Source organism: Arachis ipaensis, chromosome B3, assembly GCF_059453495.1.
Source record: "Arachis ipaensis isolate K30076 ecotype BB chromosome B3, ASM5945349v1, whole genome shotgun sequence".
Taxonomy (NCBI): Eukaryota; Viridiplantae; Streptophyta; class Magnoliopsida; order Fabales; family Fabaceae; genus Arachis; species Arachis ipaensis.
This window is the reverse complement of record NC_142438.1, coordinates 27,526,249-27,541,851: the sequence shown is the minus strand read 5'-3', so window position 1 is coordinate 27,541,851 and position 15,603 is coordinate 27,526,249. Positions and strand designations below refer to the sequence as shown.

The 15,603-nt window shown below is 35.2% G+C and overlaps 1 protein-coding gene across 1 annotated transcript; it reads left to right on the top strand.

Annotated features, from left to right (window-relative positions):
• Positions 1 to 4,237: 4,237 nt before the first annotated feature.
• On the top strand, positions 4,238 to 5,233 carry LOC107632843 (protein FAR1-RELATED SEQUENCE 9-like). The gene has a single exon (XM_016336487.1). It carries the CDS (start codon positions 4,238 to 4,240, stop codon positions 5,231 to 5,233), a length of 996 nt encoding a protein of 331 aa, XP_016191973.1.
• The last annotated feature ends 10,370 nt before the right edge of the window (positions 5,234 to 15,603 follow it).

Here is a 15,603-nt window from a genome sequence, read left to right as displayed (position 1 = left end):
GACTTTCGCCGTTATTGGTGGGTAGAGATCATGTCGAGCTGTCACATCTTCAGTTTGCGGATGATACTGTCCTGTTCTGTCCACCGGAAGAAGAAACCATAAAGAACTACAAGAGGATCTTGCGTTGCTTTGAGCTCATGTCAGGTCTGACTATTAATTTTGATAAGTCTAGCCTGATTCCTGTAAATTGTGACGGTCAGTGGATACAACGTATGTCTCGAGTGCTGGGCTGTAAGGTGGACTCCCTTCCGGTGAAATACTTGGGGATCCAGTTAGGAGCGAACCCGAGATTGGTGAAGACTTGGAAGCCCATTATAGACAAGGTGGAGCAGAAACTGAGCATGTGGAAGTCCAAGACCCTAAGTAAAGCTGGTAAGCTGGTACTGATTAAGTCTGTTTTGAATAGCCTGCCAGTCTATTATTTGAGTTTGTATAAGATGCCAAAGACTGTTGCCGAAAAACTGATCTCCCTACAGAGAAGGTTCCTATGGAGTAAGGAGGATGGTAGACTTGGTATGGCCATGGTTAGGTGGGAGGTGGTTCAGACCCCCAAAAAGTTCGGAGGGCTAGGTGTTGGTGATGCCATGGTGCGTAACACAGCCCTGCTCTTTAAGTGGTGGTGGCGGTTTTCGAGGGAGGATTGCCCCTTATGGAAGAAGGTAGTATGCTCATGTAACAACCTCAACCCCAAGGTGATGCTGTCATCTCAGGTGCTACCTACCCGAGGGGGGCCATGGAAGGATATATGCCAGTTACAGTTCAAGGATCAACGACTGAAACAGAAAATGATCAACGGACTGTCTATGGAGATTGGGGACGGAAGAGGAACTCGGTTCTGGGAGGATCTATGGTTACGTGGTGGGACCCTGAAAGATCTTTTTCCAAGGCTTTTCTCAGTTTCAAACCAAAGAGGATCCGTCATAGGGGATTGTGGGTTCTGGGACGGGTTAGAGTGGAGATGGAACTTCCAATGGAGGCGAGTGCTATTCCAATGGGAGTTGGACTTAGTCAACCAGTTGCATGAAACATTAAGACTGGTTAATTTAGTATATGGGAGGGAGGACAGAGTTGTGTGGAAATTTGATAAACAAGGTGTATTTTCTACTAACTCCTTTGTGCAGGCTATGCAGGTGGAAATGCTTCCAGAGGATATAGCGAGCTACAGCTTTACTAGGACAGTTTGGAAAGGTTTAGTCCCATCTAGAGTTGAATTGTTCATATGGTTTGTCCTGACTGGAAGGGTTAATACGAAGGAGAGGCTGAGTCGACTGGGAGTGATTAACCAGGAGGATACTGTCTGTGTGCTGTGTAATGAAAGTATTGAATCTGGATATCACTTATTTCTTGGTTGTGGATTCTCCTGGCAGGTGTGGTGTGCTTGGCTCTCTCTTGTTGAAAGACCTTGGTCGTGCCCGGGAACGCTAAAGGAGCATTTTCAAAGTTGGACTGAGTTATCAACTAGTAAACAGGAGCGCAAGAGGTGGATGGTATGTTTCTGTACCATTATCTGGAACGTTTGGTTGGAAAGGAATAGACGGATTTTTCAGAATAAAGGAAAAGGGGTTAAAGAGATCATCTACCAGTCCTCCATACACTACAAGGAGTGGATAGGTGTGGATCCCTACTGTTGTTGATGGCAATGCCGAAGATGACAGCGGGGATTATTTAGTATTTTTATAACGTACTCCTTTTTATAATTGTGTCTGGTTGTTATTCTATGCTCCACTTGTTGTGTTGAGCTTTTCCTTTCAAAAAAAAAAACATTATAAATTGGTGAATAATCCATCACCAATTATTCAATCCCACCATTGAAATAGTGTATTATTCTCTTTGATTATAAAAAATTTCATTGTTTTTCTTTTAAACATCCATCTACTCAATATCCATTTTTTTTTCATTTTTTATCCGTCTATTTAATATCCACTATTTGTTCATCGTTAATTGACAATCACCGTTGCAGCAATCAGCAAAGGTCCAATAATTTTTTTTCATTGTAGTGTTCAGAAAACAATCTATCGTTTTGATTACAAAATCGAGGTCAGTGAATAGAATCTCTAATTTTGCAATTATTCGTTTCGATACTTTATTCATAAAATTAATTGTGTAATGAAAAAATATTTTTTTATTTTTTATTAATTCACAGACATTGAGAAATACTAAAAAAATAAATAGATGTTATTATTTTTTATTATTAATTAGCTAGCAATCAGGGACGGACCTAGAGGGGACGAGTAGTGGCCTGGACTCCCCAAAATTTTAAGAAACTATACTTATATATAAGATTTATATTTAAAAAATAAAAAAATATTATGTAATTTAATAGTTTTATATGTATTATTTTTCACTATGTAATAGATCTATGTCTTAATTGTTTAATTCACTAATATTTTTACCTAACTAATTTAATATCATACCCTCAAGTCTTTGTACCTTTCAAATTAGTTTTTATATAATAATTTTTATATTTATTTTTTTAAAAAAAATCATTTGTTTTTTTATATTAATATATTTAACATTCATATTTTTATATTAATAATAACTTAAGTAGTTATATTTTGGTAATCATATTATGTACTGTAGATATTATTTTCTTGTAAAAAATATTAATTCTTCTTCTAAATTTACATTGGTAAAAGAAAAATTTTATAAAGATATCGTATATCTTATATTCTATAAGGGTACCATGTCTTTCAAATAATTAATAATTTATAATTTATTTTCAAATTTTTTAAAACTTTTGAAAGAATGAATTTTAATTAATAAGATATGGGATAATTTTTAGCAAATCTCGTTATAAATTATATGGTATTTTATAAATTTATAATGTACAATTGATATTGTTATATTTTATTTATGTAATTATCATATTAAAAATAAAATTGTGGAAAAAAATTATAATTATATGTATCTTAATAAATCTGTTAAAAAACTAACTCCAATAACTATTTGTTAATTATTTTATAGATTAAAAAAATTATATAAAAATTGGCACCTCCATATTAAAATCTCTGGATCCGTCCCTGCTAGCAATATTAGAATCTATCTATTTTATGTAATGTTATAAGACGGAGTGTACTGATTTTTTTTTAATTGGACATTTTTAAGATGTCAGGTATATTTACGGACACTGAGATGAATGTGCAATACCAGGAGGACGATGACTTTAACCAACAAGAAGAGCTAGTAAGTGACCAAGATATGATGGATGAACAGAATGAATTCGAACAAGATTTCGGAGATGAATTTACTGAGGGAGCGTATTTTTCTGAATCTGATCAGTCAGAAGATATCCTTGAAGCTGCTTATGCGGTTGACTCCGTGCAAGACATTACAACTTTAAAATTTAGTGAAAAAGAACTGGATGTGAAGCTCGAATGGATGTTAAATTTGTACCAGAAACTGGAAGGTGGCATATCTTTTATTTCTCTTACGAACACAACCATGATCTGTTGGATACACAATTCAGTGCTATGTTGCCTACCCACAGAAAAATGTCAGAGGCAGATATTATGCAAATGATGAACATGCTAAAGTCAGGGATTAGCACTTCACAGATATTTGGTCTACTAGCTAGTCAAGCAGGCGGGTATGAATTTGTTGGCTATGGTCCCAGAGATATGTACAATGAGATTGCTCGGCAAAGGCGTCAAATTCCTAGTGATGTAGCACGAGTGTTGAAGAAGTTGGAGGCTATGCGGTTGAAGGATCCACAATTATATTTCAAGGCATGTCATGATTCAAGAGGTTTGTTACGTAACTTGTTCTGGTTTGATGGGATTAGCCAACTAGACTACCGACTCTTCGGGGATGTTATTGCTTTTGATGCTACGTACAAGAAGAACAAGTATAGTTGTCCATTAGTCATATTCAGCGGGGTTAACCACCACAACCAAACAATTGTTTTTGCTGCTGCGTTAATTGTGGACGAAACTACTGATACATATATTTGGCTCCTGCGTCAGCTCATGTTTGCAATGAAGGGCAAGACCCCGACCTCAATAATAACTGATGGGCCATGGCGATTAGGAATGTAGTAAGAGATGTATTTCCCGAAGTCAGACATAGATTATGCGCTTGGCACCTTATTCGAAATGCAACTAGCAATGTTGAAAATCCATCGTTTACATCTAAATTCAGAAAAATCATGTTGGGAGACTACGAGATTCCCGTGTTTAAGCGTAACTGGGTTCAGCTTATTGAATAATTTGGCCTTGAGGATAAGCCGTGGGTGATCAACATGTACGAAGCGAAGCATATGTGGGCTACTGCATATATAAGAGGAAAATTCTTTGCTGGCTTTAGAACTACCTCAAGATGTGAAGGTTTACACTCAGTTGTGGCAAGGTATGTGGGGTCGCGGTATGATTTGAAAAGTTTTGTAGAGCATTTTCAAAGGTGTGTTGCACACTTGCGCTTTAAAGAATTTAATGCTGATTATGAATCTACACGTGGGGTGTCCGTCATGCAGACTTGTATAGAGCTGCTAGAGAGATATGCTGCTGAGTTATACACTCATGAGATATTTCTTTTCTTTCAGCCATTTTTCTCTAGAGCTGGATCAATGCGGGTGCTAAACATAGAGAATAACGATGATTGCATAAAGTACATTATGTGTAAGCATGGGAGGCCCGATTTTATGTGGACCGTTGATTTTTGTCAAGAAAAAATGATCTTCATGTGTACCTGTTTAAGAATGGAGTCATTTGGAATTCCCTGTGAACATATTGTGAAAGTTCTGGTTGACAGAGACATTTGTGAGATTCTCCGGTCATTAGTATTGGATAGATGGACAAAAAAGGTTAAATCAGCACTCAATGATCCAAGTGGGTTCACTAGGGATGCTGTTGTTATTAGTCGTCAAAGTGCCTTGATGAAATTTTCTAAACAATTGGCTGTTGTTACTGCTAAAGTACCAGAGAGATATGAAGAGACACGTGACCTAATTATGGGATTGTACTCATCTTACAAGGCTGCAGACGAAGGCACTAATCAACCTCAGTCAGGTGTAGCTAAAAGTAGCAATCCGTATGTGCATCAAAGCGGTGTAGGCTCAGGACAACCATTTAGGAAAAAGCTGCAACATTGTAGTGTTTGTCAAATGGAAGGACATAAGAAGACAACATGTCCTTGGCAAAAGGACATTGACAACAACGTTATTGAAGATGAAGCTAATGGTTCGGATGATGGCGACATATATCCAGAACCGACGGCTGAGTTAGATAGTGATAGTTAGCCACCTCCATATACTTAATATTTTTGCGGAATGAATCAGTTCCATATTTGTATTTATTTATTTTTTTGCACTATATTAATGAAATTGTATATATTCTTCCAATAGTCGTGCGTATGCTTTTTAGATGAAATAATTGTCAACTAAAGATCGGTTTGCGAAAAGGGTAAAAAAATCGGTCAAATCGGCAATGTAAATGGTCTGGTCCAGTATTTAAAACCGTTGAAAACTGTTAAATCGGCCGGTTTGACCGGACCGTGATATCCGATCGGTTCTTAAAAAGGACGCCGGTTTGATTAAAAACAACACCAAACGCGTAACACGTCAACCCCCCTTCCCCTAACTCCCTCCCCCCTTCGTTCCTCATTCAGAATCAGAATCAGAAAAGCAAATCTTCAAAGTCTGTAAATTAGGGTTCTACCGGCGCCGTCTGTTGTTGTCGGCACCTCCGCGGCCTCTTCCTTCCCTCTGACTAAAAGTAATTTAAATACGAAAAAAAAGTGTTATCACTTAAACTTTTTTTTTTCACCATGTCTCTCATTGACTAGGGGTGTTCAAAACCGATCCAGACCGAACAAAACCGACTAATCGAATAAAAAAAACCGAAAACCGAACAAAACCGAAAAAATTATGTTTTGCTATTTTTTGCGGTTCGGTTCGATTTTCGGTTTTGCCACTAAAAACTTGAACCGAACCGAACCGGTCAAATAGAAAACCCAAAAAAACTATTAGACCATTACCCCACCCCACCCCCATCACTCATCAGATAACCTAATCCCCTAACATTCCTGACTCCTAACCTAGCGCAGCCACACTCTCACATAAGCCCCATTACCACAGCCCCTCCCAACGCCTCGCAGCCCCTCCTAATTCCGCCGAACCAGCGCCTCCTAGCTCCTCCCATCAGCGCCTCCCAGCTCCTCCCATCAGCGCCTCCCAGGAGCGCTGGACCAGCCACCCAGCAACGACATTCAGCCTCTCCTAGCAGCACGAACCAGCAAACCCAACGCCTCCCAGCATCGCCGGACCAGCCACCCAAAAGCGACGTTCAACCCCTCCCATTAGCGCAAACCGGTGAACCCAGCCACTCCCAGCCACCCAGTAGCGACGTTCAGGGATTAATTTGAATGATTTCTGTTCTATAAGCAGTGTATTATTGTTCAAATTTTCGGTAATTGTTAATAATTTTATTTTGTTTGAATTTCTACTTTTGTTTGAATAATTTATGTTCTAACTTCTACGTTTAGTGTATTTTTGTTTGTATTTCTAGTAATGGTTAATAATTTTTAATTTGTTTGAATTTACGCTTTTGTTTGAATAATTTCTGTTCTACCTTCAAAGTATTTGTAATTGGTATTAATTTTGTTTTGTTGTTCAATGTATAATTTCAATGTATATTTGTTGCTGATTGTTCTTCATTGTTTAATTTAATTCTTGTTGATTTACTGAAATTGCTTCTGATTATGGTTCATTTAGTTATTGTTGATTTACTGAACTTGCTCTGATTGTTGTTCTGTTGTTAACTATTCATTATTCAATGTTCAATGTTCAAGCTCAAAGGAAGTCTCTGACATAGAAAGTTCTTCCCTAAGCCTCAGGTTTTGTTTTTTTTTTTTGTTCTGATTCTATTTTATTTAGTTTTGGTTCAGTCTTATTGATTCTAATTTGTAGTAACACTTGGTTGGCTTGTTCTTGATTCTATGGTTGAGTTGTTGATTCTGATTTTGTTTTTTAATTCAGAACTTTTTGTTCTGTTTTGATTTAGGGTAATTTTGACTTAGAGTTGATTCTGAACTTTTTGTTTACTCAATGATAATACAGGAAAGGAGAAGGTGAAAGTGGAAGAATTTGTGGAATTGGTGCACCACATAAAAATTTTTTAAATTAGTTTGGTTGTATTTTTTATTCATTTTGGTTCTATTTCTGATTCAGTCCCTTTTTGCTTTTCTTATTGCTTCTTGGTTTTTCTGAGTCAGGTTCATTATCTAATTTGAATTTGTGATTTAGTGTTCTAATTTATATTGTTTTAATTTTTGGAAGACAGAGTTTTAAATCACCTGATATATATACATTATAGAAGTAGTGATTGATTGATAATAGTTGTTGCTTTCCACCACCCTTATTCTTATTGCTATGATTTAGTCAATTTCTTTACAGCTTAAGTTTTTCATACTATGATTCATATGTTCGTATTATGGCTTAATTTTATTAGGTCAGAATGGATAGAATTTTACATTTTCCAAATGATTGAAAAAATCGAACCGAACCGAACCAAACTGATTTTCTGCGGCGTGTACGTATTCATTACCATTATTGCAAATTAAAAGCTTATTAATTGGGTTTTGAATTTTGACCTTCCATGAACATGCTTATTTAAAATATATATTATTAATCATGTTTGTATATTTTGATTGAAGATAATTCATGGGCCACGAAGTGTTCACATTAAGAATATAAATATATTGCAATTGCAATCTATTCCCACTCATGGTCAATGGGTAGCATTGTTGAGTGGGCAATGGTATAGAAACGAAGACTTTGATGATTCGAAATAAATTACCTAAAAATGGATACTCTGACTTTTAAGAAAGTATCTCTTTTTACACTGCAATATATAGTAATCATGATCTTTTGTTTTTATGGTCACTGTTATCTAGATTTATTTTTCTATTAGCAATATATATAAAATTTAATGAAAATAGAGAGGTCAAATCTTGATCAAATGAAAACTACAAAATAGAATGCAAATAAATAAAAAGATCTGAAATTTTTTTTACATAAATTAATTACATAAAATAAAATATAATTCACAAGACATAATATTTGTATGCCATTGTTGCTGAAATAATAAATAAAAATAACATTACTTCATCAAAATAATATGATTTTTTTAAACTAAAATATCTATATAGTGCATAGAAATAGAGAAAAATTGTAAAAGCCACAAAACGATAAATATCTATTTAAGAAGTCATTGAAAAATAACTAAAGAAGTACACCCACCAAACATAACAAATAAATAGGCAATAACCAAAGTATTAAGTTTTATCTAGATTACTACTATAATCTTTACATCTCATGGTTTGTGTGCATATTCGAAAACTCATTGGCCGACGCTATAATTTGTGACTTCTTATGGTTGATCCGACTCTGGAGTAAATGCACAGCAGTTATCATGCGAATATTGTGATCCTCAAGTTGCAATTTATTCACTATAAATTAGTTCAAAAAATGGTAAGTAAATATTAGAGAGTTGTTTTATAAATGCGCACCTTATTGTTACCATTTGGTTTAAACTCAAAAGTCATATCCATCCACTTCATCACCCAAGTTGCAGAGTTCAAGCTTGAACTACATTGAGGTATATCTTCTGGCCTTGTAATTTTGTAGTCATAAAATTGTTTATTATACTCTTAAATGCCATCGTCTTTGTAAAAGTTCAACTTGATGACTTGCTCCAGTACGTTTGCCTAATTTCATTTAACTAGTTAGATAATAAAAACAAAATATCAGTAGATAAGCTTAGTAAAATTATTTCAAATCCTTACTAGTGCCTTGATAACACGTTCACGATGGTGAATTCTGTCATCATTAAAATGGGTATCCAAGTGATAGATTGTGCGATCGCAAATCGAAATTACCATTAGATACCAGTGGTCACCCTCTTGAATAGGAACATATATCTAGACTATAAAATTTGCCCGTGAGTTATGTTTGTTAATGATGAAAAACTACATCCAACCACGAATATCCAAAAAAAATCTTACAAATTTTAAATCAGAAGTAGGTTGCATAAATTTATAAATATAATGTTCCATCTTCTTCTTTAAATTTATCTTGCTGAAGACATCCACCAATTCATTAATACAAACCAATATAACTGTTAGTGCATGATAAAGCATGGTTCTATATCAGCGTTACATTTATAACTTATAATCAGTAAAATTATCTTATTAGGGGTTATATAACATACCACAAATCTCGGTGAAAGTTGCCACATTGTCTTGAAACTTACATCAGATTGGTCATCAGTGCATCTCAATGCTGCTAATTCAAGAATCTGAACCATAATCCAAATATAGTACTCGTTTGTGCGAAAAATCAAATGTAAATTAATGAATAGATTATTTGTGTACCTTATCAGTAATGGGTCTGTCAGGTATGAAATGTTCAAAGTTTGATCTAGTTGCTCTAATTGTATCTGTTACCACAAGTTCTTCCCTGTATCAGTTAACAACCAAAAACACATTAGATTGGTCCTCATTCGGTGACAACAAATATAATATCATATTATCTTACAATGGATCCAGTGAGGCTGAAAATGCATATGCACAGGCCTTTATCTGATCTTCCAAAAGATGCATGGTTGGAGTTGACATAAATTTACAATGCATTGACTATGAATGTTTGACACAAAAGTATTAGCAATACACAACTATATGGTTAATTAGCAGTACTCATAAGAGACTAGATAATTAAAGATTGGTGTCTAAGTGATAATTATGTCCGTAATAGAAAATAAATAAACAGGTCTTCTATAGCCACTTGTGGATTGGCTCAGTGCATAAGACGCCTTGGATTTATTGGATGATTTAGACTCGATCTTTGGCTTTCTAATTCCACCTGGGATTGAACGGTAATTTTTTCTGTGTCCCTATAGTGGTCTTACCCTAAGAAATAAATAGATTCAGCAAATTCTTATTATCATTTTAAGAATATAATAGTAAAAAATATGAGTTGTTGTCCATTAATGCACATGCATTACGTTTGATATATTTTTCTTTTTTTTGCGGCCCTTATAGTTGGGGATACTGGGTTGTCTATATTGATCTCAATTTTGAACGCATCATCGTGAATAAAAGACCTCTTGTCCAATTCGATAAGATCATCCTCATCGTCTGATATAGTAGTATGAATATCAATATCCGAACTCTTAGCCTTCAATCTATTTGAGAGTGGACGTGTCTTTTGTACAGAAAGCTTGGTCGGAGTCTCGAAATCATTGTTCAGACTGAGTTGTGAAATCATTGTCTCAATGCGGCTTACAGATTCAAGGATTTTATCAATCTGTTCGTCCCGAGCCATGTTTACAACTCTCATTGACTGCAAACATTTTAGGTAAAATAATGTCATATAAATGTAAAAATATAAAAAGAGTGAGAAAAAATGTTTATACTATATAGATTGTATGACATAATATAAATTGCATTACTGGTTGTCAAATTAAATTACCTCCATGCTACGGAGGACCTCTTCCACTTTACTAGACAATTCTTCACTTTTATTTAGATCCTTGCTTTGAAAACATCGTCATTGATAACTAGGTCATTCTATAGGTTGAAAACATCAAAGATTAAATTACGCATAATACATTCTACTAAAATTTAAAAACCGATTACGTCTTACCTTAGCACTAGGAATTGTAGTTCTGATTTGATCACCAAGATCAAATGTGATAAGATCACAGTCTGTAGCCAGTGACATATTCTGTGTATTACATGCATCGTTGAGGACTAAATCTTCTTTAGGAGGAATATCCATGATTATTATCAACGGAAGAATATTTTATGAGTAGATTTGGTTGAAAGGTAATTACTTAAACTAATTTGTCAACGTATAAAAAATTAGTTGGGTTGAGCACACATATATATACACCGAAAAAAGATAATCAAATTAATTAATTCTATCTTATTTAAAATTTTTAAATTAAGTGACCAATCTAAAAAAAAATTATGTTATCTTATCTTTTGGTTAAAATCAAATACAAATAAAATTTTATCTTGATTGTTATTTACAATTTAACAAAGTAAATTATATTAATTCATAATTTTATATCTTATCTATAATTATTTTTAAGTAGCTAAATACTCATATAATAGTAATAATGATAACATTAGACGAATCACTAATAATTAGATAAAAACACTGCTAAACTGGTTGATAGGCACTATACGTGTTCAAGCAAGGTGAACAATTTTAAAATTTTTTTCTATGTTATCTTATCTTTTGGTTTAAAACCAAATAAGAATAAAATTTTATCTTGATTTTTATTTACAATTTAACAAAGTAAATTTTATTAATTCATATGATTATATCTTATCTATAATTATTTTTAACTAGATAAATACTTAAATAATAATAATAATAATAATAATAATAATAATAATAATAAGATTAGATGGAGCGTTAATAATCAAATAAAAACAGTTTCAATACTAGTTGATAGGCACTAACAAAACAATCGAATGAAACATTAAGTAAGTGTACTTCAATCGATTGCACTAACAACCCAATCGATTGAAACAGTAATTAAGAGTACTTTAATTGATTACAACAACAGTACAATCGATTGAATTATTAATTGAGGATAATTCAATCGATTGCACTAACAAACCAATCGATTGAAACAGTAATTAAGTGTACTTCAATCGATTACACTAAAAAACAATCGATTGAATTAGCAATTGAGTATACATCAATCGATTGCACAACCAAAACAATCGATTGTATCCTCGTTTACACCTAATTGCAAGCATTTTTCAATCGATTGGTTTTCCAAAGAAATCGATTGAATGTATCTCAATTGATATCAAGAACTGAGACATTTGCAGTAACCACTACACATTAGGAATTGATTCGATTCAATTTCACCATCAAACGAAAAAGAATATCCAGAAGCTCAAAATATAAAAAAATTGGGGCATTAATAAATATAAATAACTAAAAATTCAATCCAGCAAAACCATTAACGAAAAATAGCTGATAAAATCCAAAAGCTTTTTTTTTTAAAGATACTACAAAAGAAAGGCAATAACATGAATCCAACATAAGCAGTAAATTCCTCAAAGAAATCAAATATCAAACCCAATTCAACAAGTTGCAGAACTTAGCATGAATTAACTGATCTATTGCCCAATTTGGAATGTCAACAAAAAAAATACAATAAATTTAGATCCTTCATTCAATGATTTAAATAAGCCAAATTCATCAAATTTCCAAACATAAGTCTCAAACACAAGCAACCCCAATATCATACACACAATGACACATTCATAACTGATAAAAGAATTTATTCATTCTTCGACAAAATTTCTTCATGGTCCAGGCCTTGGGATGATGCCCCTTGGGTTTGTGATGCCTAGATTAGTATATAGAAGATCAATTGCTTCTCCTTGACGATTGATAGCTTTAGTTTGCCTGTCTTGACGCTGCCTCATATCAGCAAATTGCTCCTCCATATATACTCTCATGCTTCGCAATTCATCCATCAAATCTCGCATTGATGGCGAAGGAGGGGGTGGTGATAGGGGTTCCTGTGATTGTGCTTGCACCTCAGGGTCTTGTGGTTGTCCTTGAATATGAGGTTCTTGGGCATCCGGATCTCTTCCCATCTATCTTAGAGTGCTGTCATCAATCTTGGCTACATTACTCAAGGAGACACTTTTCTCTTCACCCACGTCAATTCCAAGCCAGGTGAAAATCTTGGTCCAATGACAAGCATATCCTAAACCAACACTTGATTTTCCTTTCTTCATTTCAAGCATATGATGAACCATAAAATAAGGCCATTTATCTCCTTTCCAATCACCATAGCCCAAAGCACTAGAATATCTTCGTTAAACAAGATTCCATGGTTATGTTTTCTTGGAATCAACATGTATGAAAACAAATACATCAATATACGCTGCTCATTACCCAACCCACTGCAACTTATATTACCTCTAGCATCCATATGTGGATTCTCATACTGTAGACTCTGCAAACCAACCAATCTATTATATTCACCCCATTCCTCATCTACCACAAGACCTCCAGTAAATTTTGCCCCGTGATAACTAAATTCCATTGTCCAGCTAATTGTTCCAAAGTAACTCTATAATGCTGTGACTCTAAATCAAACTCAATCAGCGGCATTACCTCACCCTCTTCATTAGGTTCAGGAACAACATAATTTAAAGTACTATAAATAGCCCTAACCAAGTGCGGGTAATAATCATCCTTAGTTTGTACAAAATCAGTTAAGTGCTGTGTTTGCAAAGCATTCCACACCAAATTATAATGTCTATTATGAATGAACTCGGCTGTTATATACCTGGGAGGAACAATTTACCTTGACTCGAACTTCTCCACATAGTTGTTCAATGCCCTCGGAGACGGCAGCCACCTTGCCATGTAATGGGATGAAGCAATTAGTCTAGAGGAGGCAGAGCTTTCTCCCTCAACCCTAGCTCTTTTGGCGTTCTTAGTTCTGGCCATTATGGGAATATTGGTTTGGTGGGTTTGGTAAGGATTTGGATGAGGGTTTATATTATGTATGTAGTTTGGAGTGGATGTTGGTGAGATTGGAGAAGAAGAAGTGAGAAGCTTTCTGGATTTTAAAGAGAGGACAGAGGAACCAAAATGGTGTTCTTACGTTACAAAACGGGGGAGAGACTGGGTGTGAATACAATATGGTTTTCTGGTTTAATAGATAGCGCATTTCAAATTTCAATCGATTGGATTATATTACCAATCGATTGAATTCAGAAAAAAAATAATTTACATCGCTTTCCAATCGATTGAATTGTGAGACCTCAGGTTGTTTTCAAGCATTCAATCGATTGGAGAGTATAGACAATCGATTGAATTACAAAAATCCACTTTTTATTCATTGTTCAATCGATTGGGTCATATAACCAATCGATTGATTTATGCGAAAACCATGCTGCCTTGCAATTTTCAATCGATTGTTTTGTGATAAACTGTAATCCAATCGATTGGTTTTCAAGGAAACACGATTTTATGGTTCATTACGAACGTCACGGATCAAATATAAACTTTTAATCCATTAGAATGGCCAAAAGCTTTATTACGATCAATGGAAGATCTAATACGTTATTGTTTTTGTTTTTGATTATTAACAAACATAATAGATGATTGATAAAATAATAATTTATAAAATAAAAAACAGTTTTTATAATTAAATAAAATATATGGGGTTAATTTGTAATTAAAATTAGTTAAAAGACTATGTAGCAATTGTTAAAAAAACTTTAAAAACATATTTTGTTATGTGACCATTTAATGGTCCAAACGTTTTAGGACCATCGAATCCGGTGCCCTCTTAGTACGCTCCTGTTAGGGAAAGTATGAGGAGCTAATAAAATATTTGTACAATGTGTACAATGGAGGTTTAGGGAGTATTAGAGATATAACCATTAGGGTGTTACATTTTTCCATCAGCTGAAGCTTTTGGAATGAGTGGTATCATGACATGGTATTAAGGCGCTAGATCCGAAAGGTCAAGAGTTCGATCTTTGGTGAATCCCAAAATTAGTTTAAAAATAGTTATTCTAAATAATATGAAAAATGTTCATTTTGTAACTCAATAACCCATTGTACACATTGTACAAATAATCCATTGTCTCCCTAAGGAGACTCCTCCTGTTATTAGGCGGATACTCCCATCAAGACCTACCAACGTCCTTTTTGTTGATGTGTCATGCGTTAATGAGTGTATTTATAAAATCGGTTAATTCATTCTTGTAGATTTGTTTCGACCCAGCCGATTTACATAATCCGGACCGGGTCATTTTTTTTCTCACTTTGGTAAACGACGTCGTTTAAAACCCTAGCCCTTACCCTCACCGTCTCCTCCCTCAACATCACCTTCTCACTAAAGCTGAGCCCTCTCATCTCTATCACCGTGGCTCAGTGGCTCTCGCATAAGCTCTCTCTCTCTCGACTCCGGTCTCTCTACTGTCTCCGGTGTCGCACTTAAGCTCGTCGTCCCTCTTTGTGTCATCAGTCATTACTGTCTCGCACTCAGTCGCGCTCGCGCGCCTTTCCTGCCCTCCTCGTCGTCGGCGGCAGAAGCAGCAGGTCCCGGGACTGGTCATCGTCGTCGATCCCTGTCTCGTCACCGTCTCACACTAAATCCCGCACCCATTGTCTCCCTAAGGAGACTCCTCCTGTTATTAAGCGGATACTTCCATCAAGACCTACCAACGTCCTTTTTGTTGATGTGTCATGCATTAATGAGTGTATTTATAAAATCGGTTAATTCATTCTTGTAGATTTGTTTCGACCCGGCCGATTTACATAATCCGGACCGGGTCATTTTTTTTCTCACTTTGGTAAACGGCGTCGTTTAAAACCCTAGCCCTCACCCTCACCGTCTCCTCCCTCAACATCACCTTCTCACTAAAGCTGAGCCCTCTCATCTCTATCACCGTGGCTCAGTGGCTCTCGCACAAGCTCTCTCCCTCTCTCGACTCCGGTCTCTCTACTGTCTCCGGTGTCGCACTCAAGCTCGTCGTCCCTCTTTGTGTCATCAGTCATCACTGTCTCGCACTCAGTCGCGCTCGCGCGCCTTTCCTGCCCTCCTCGTCGTC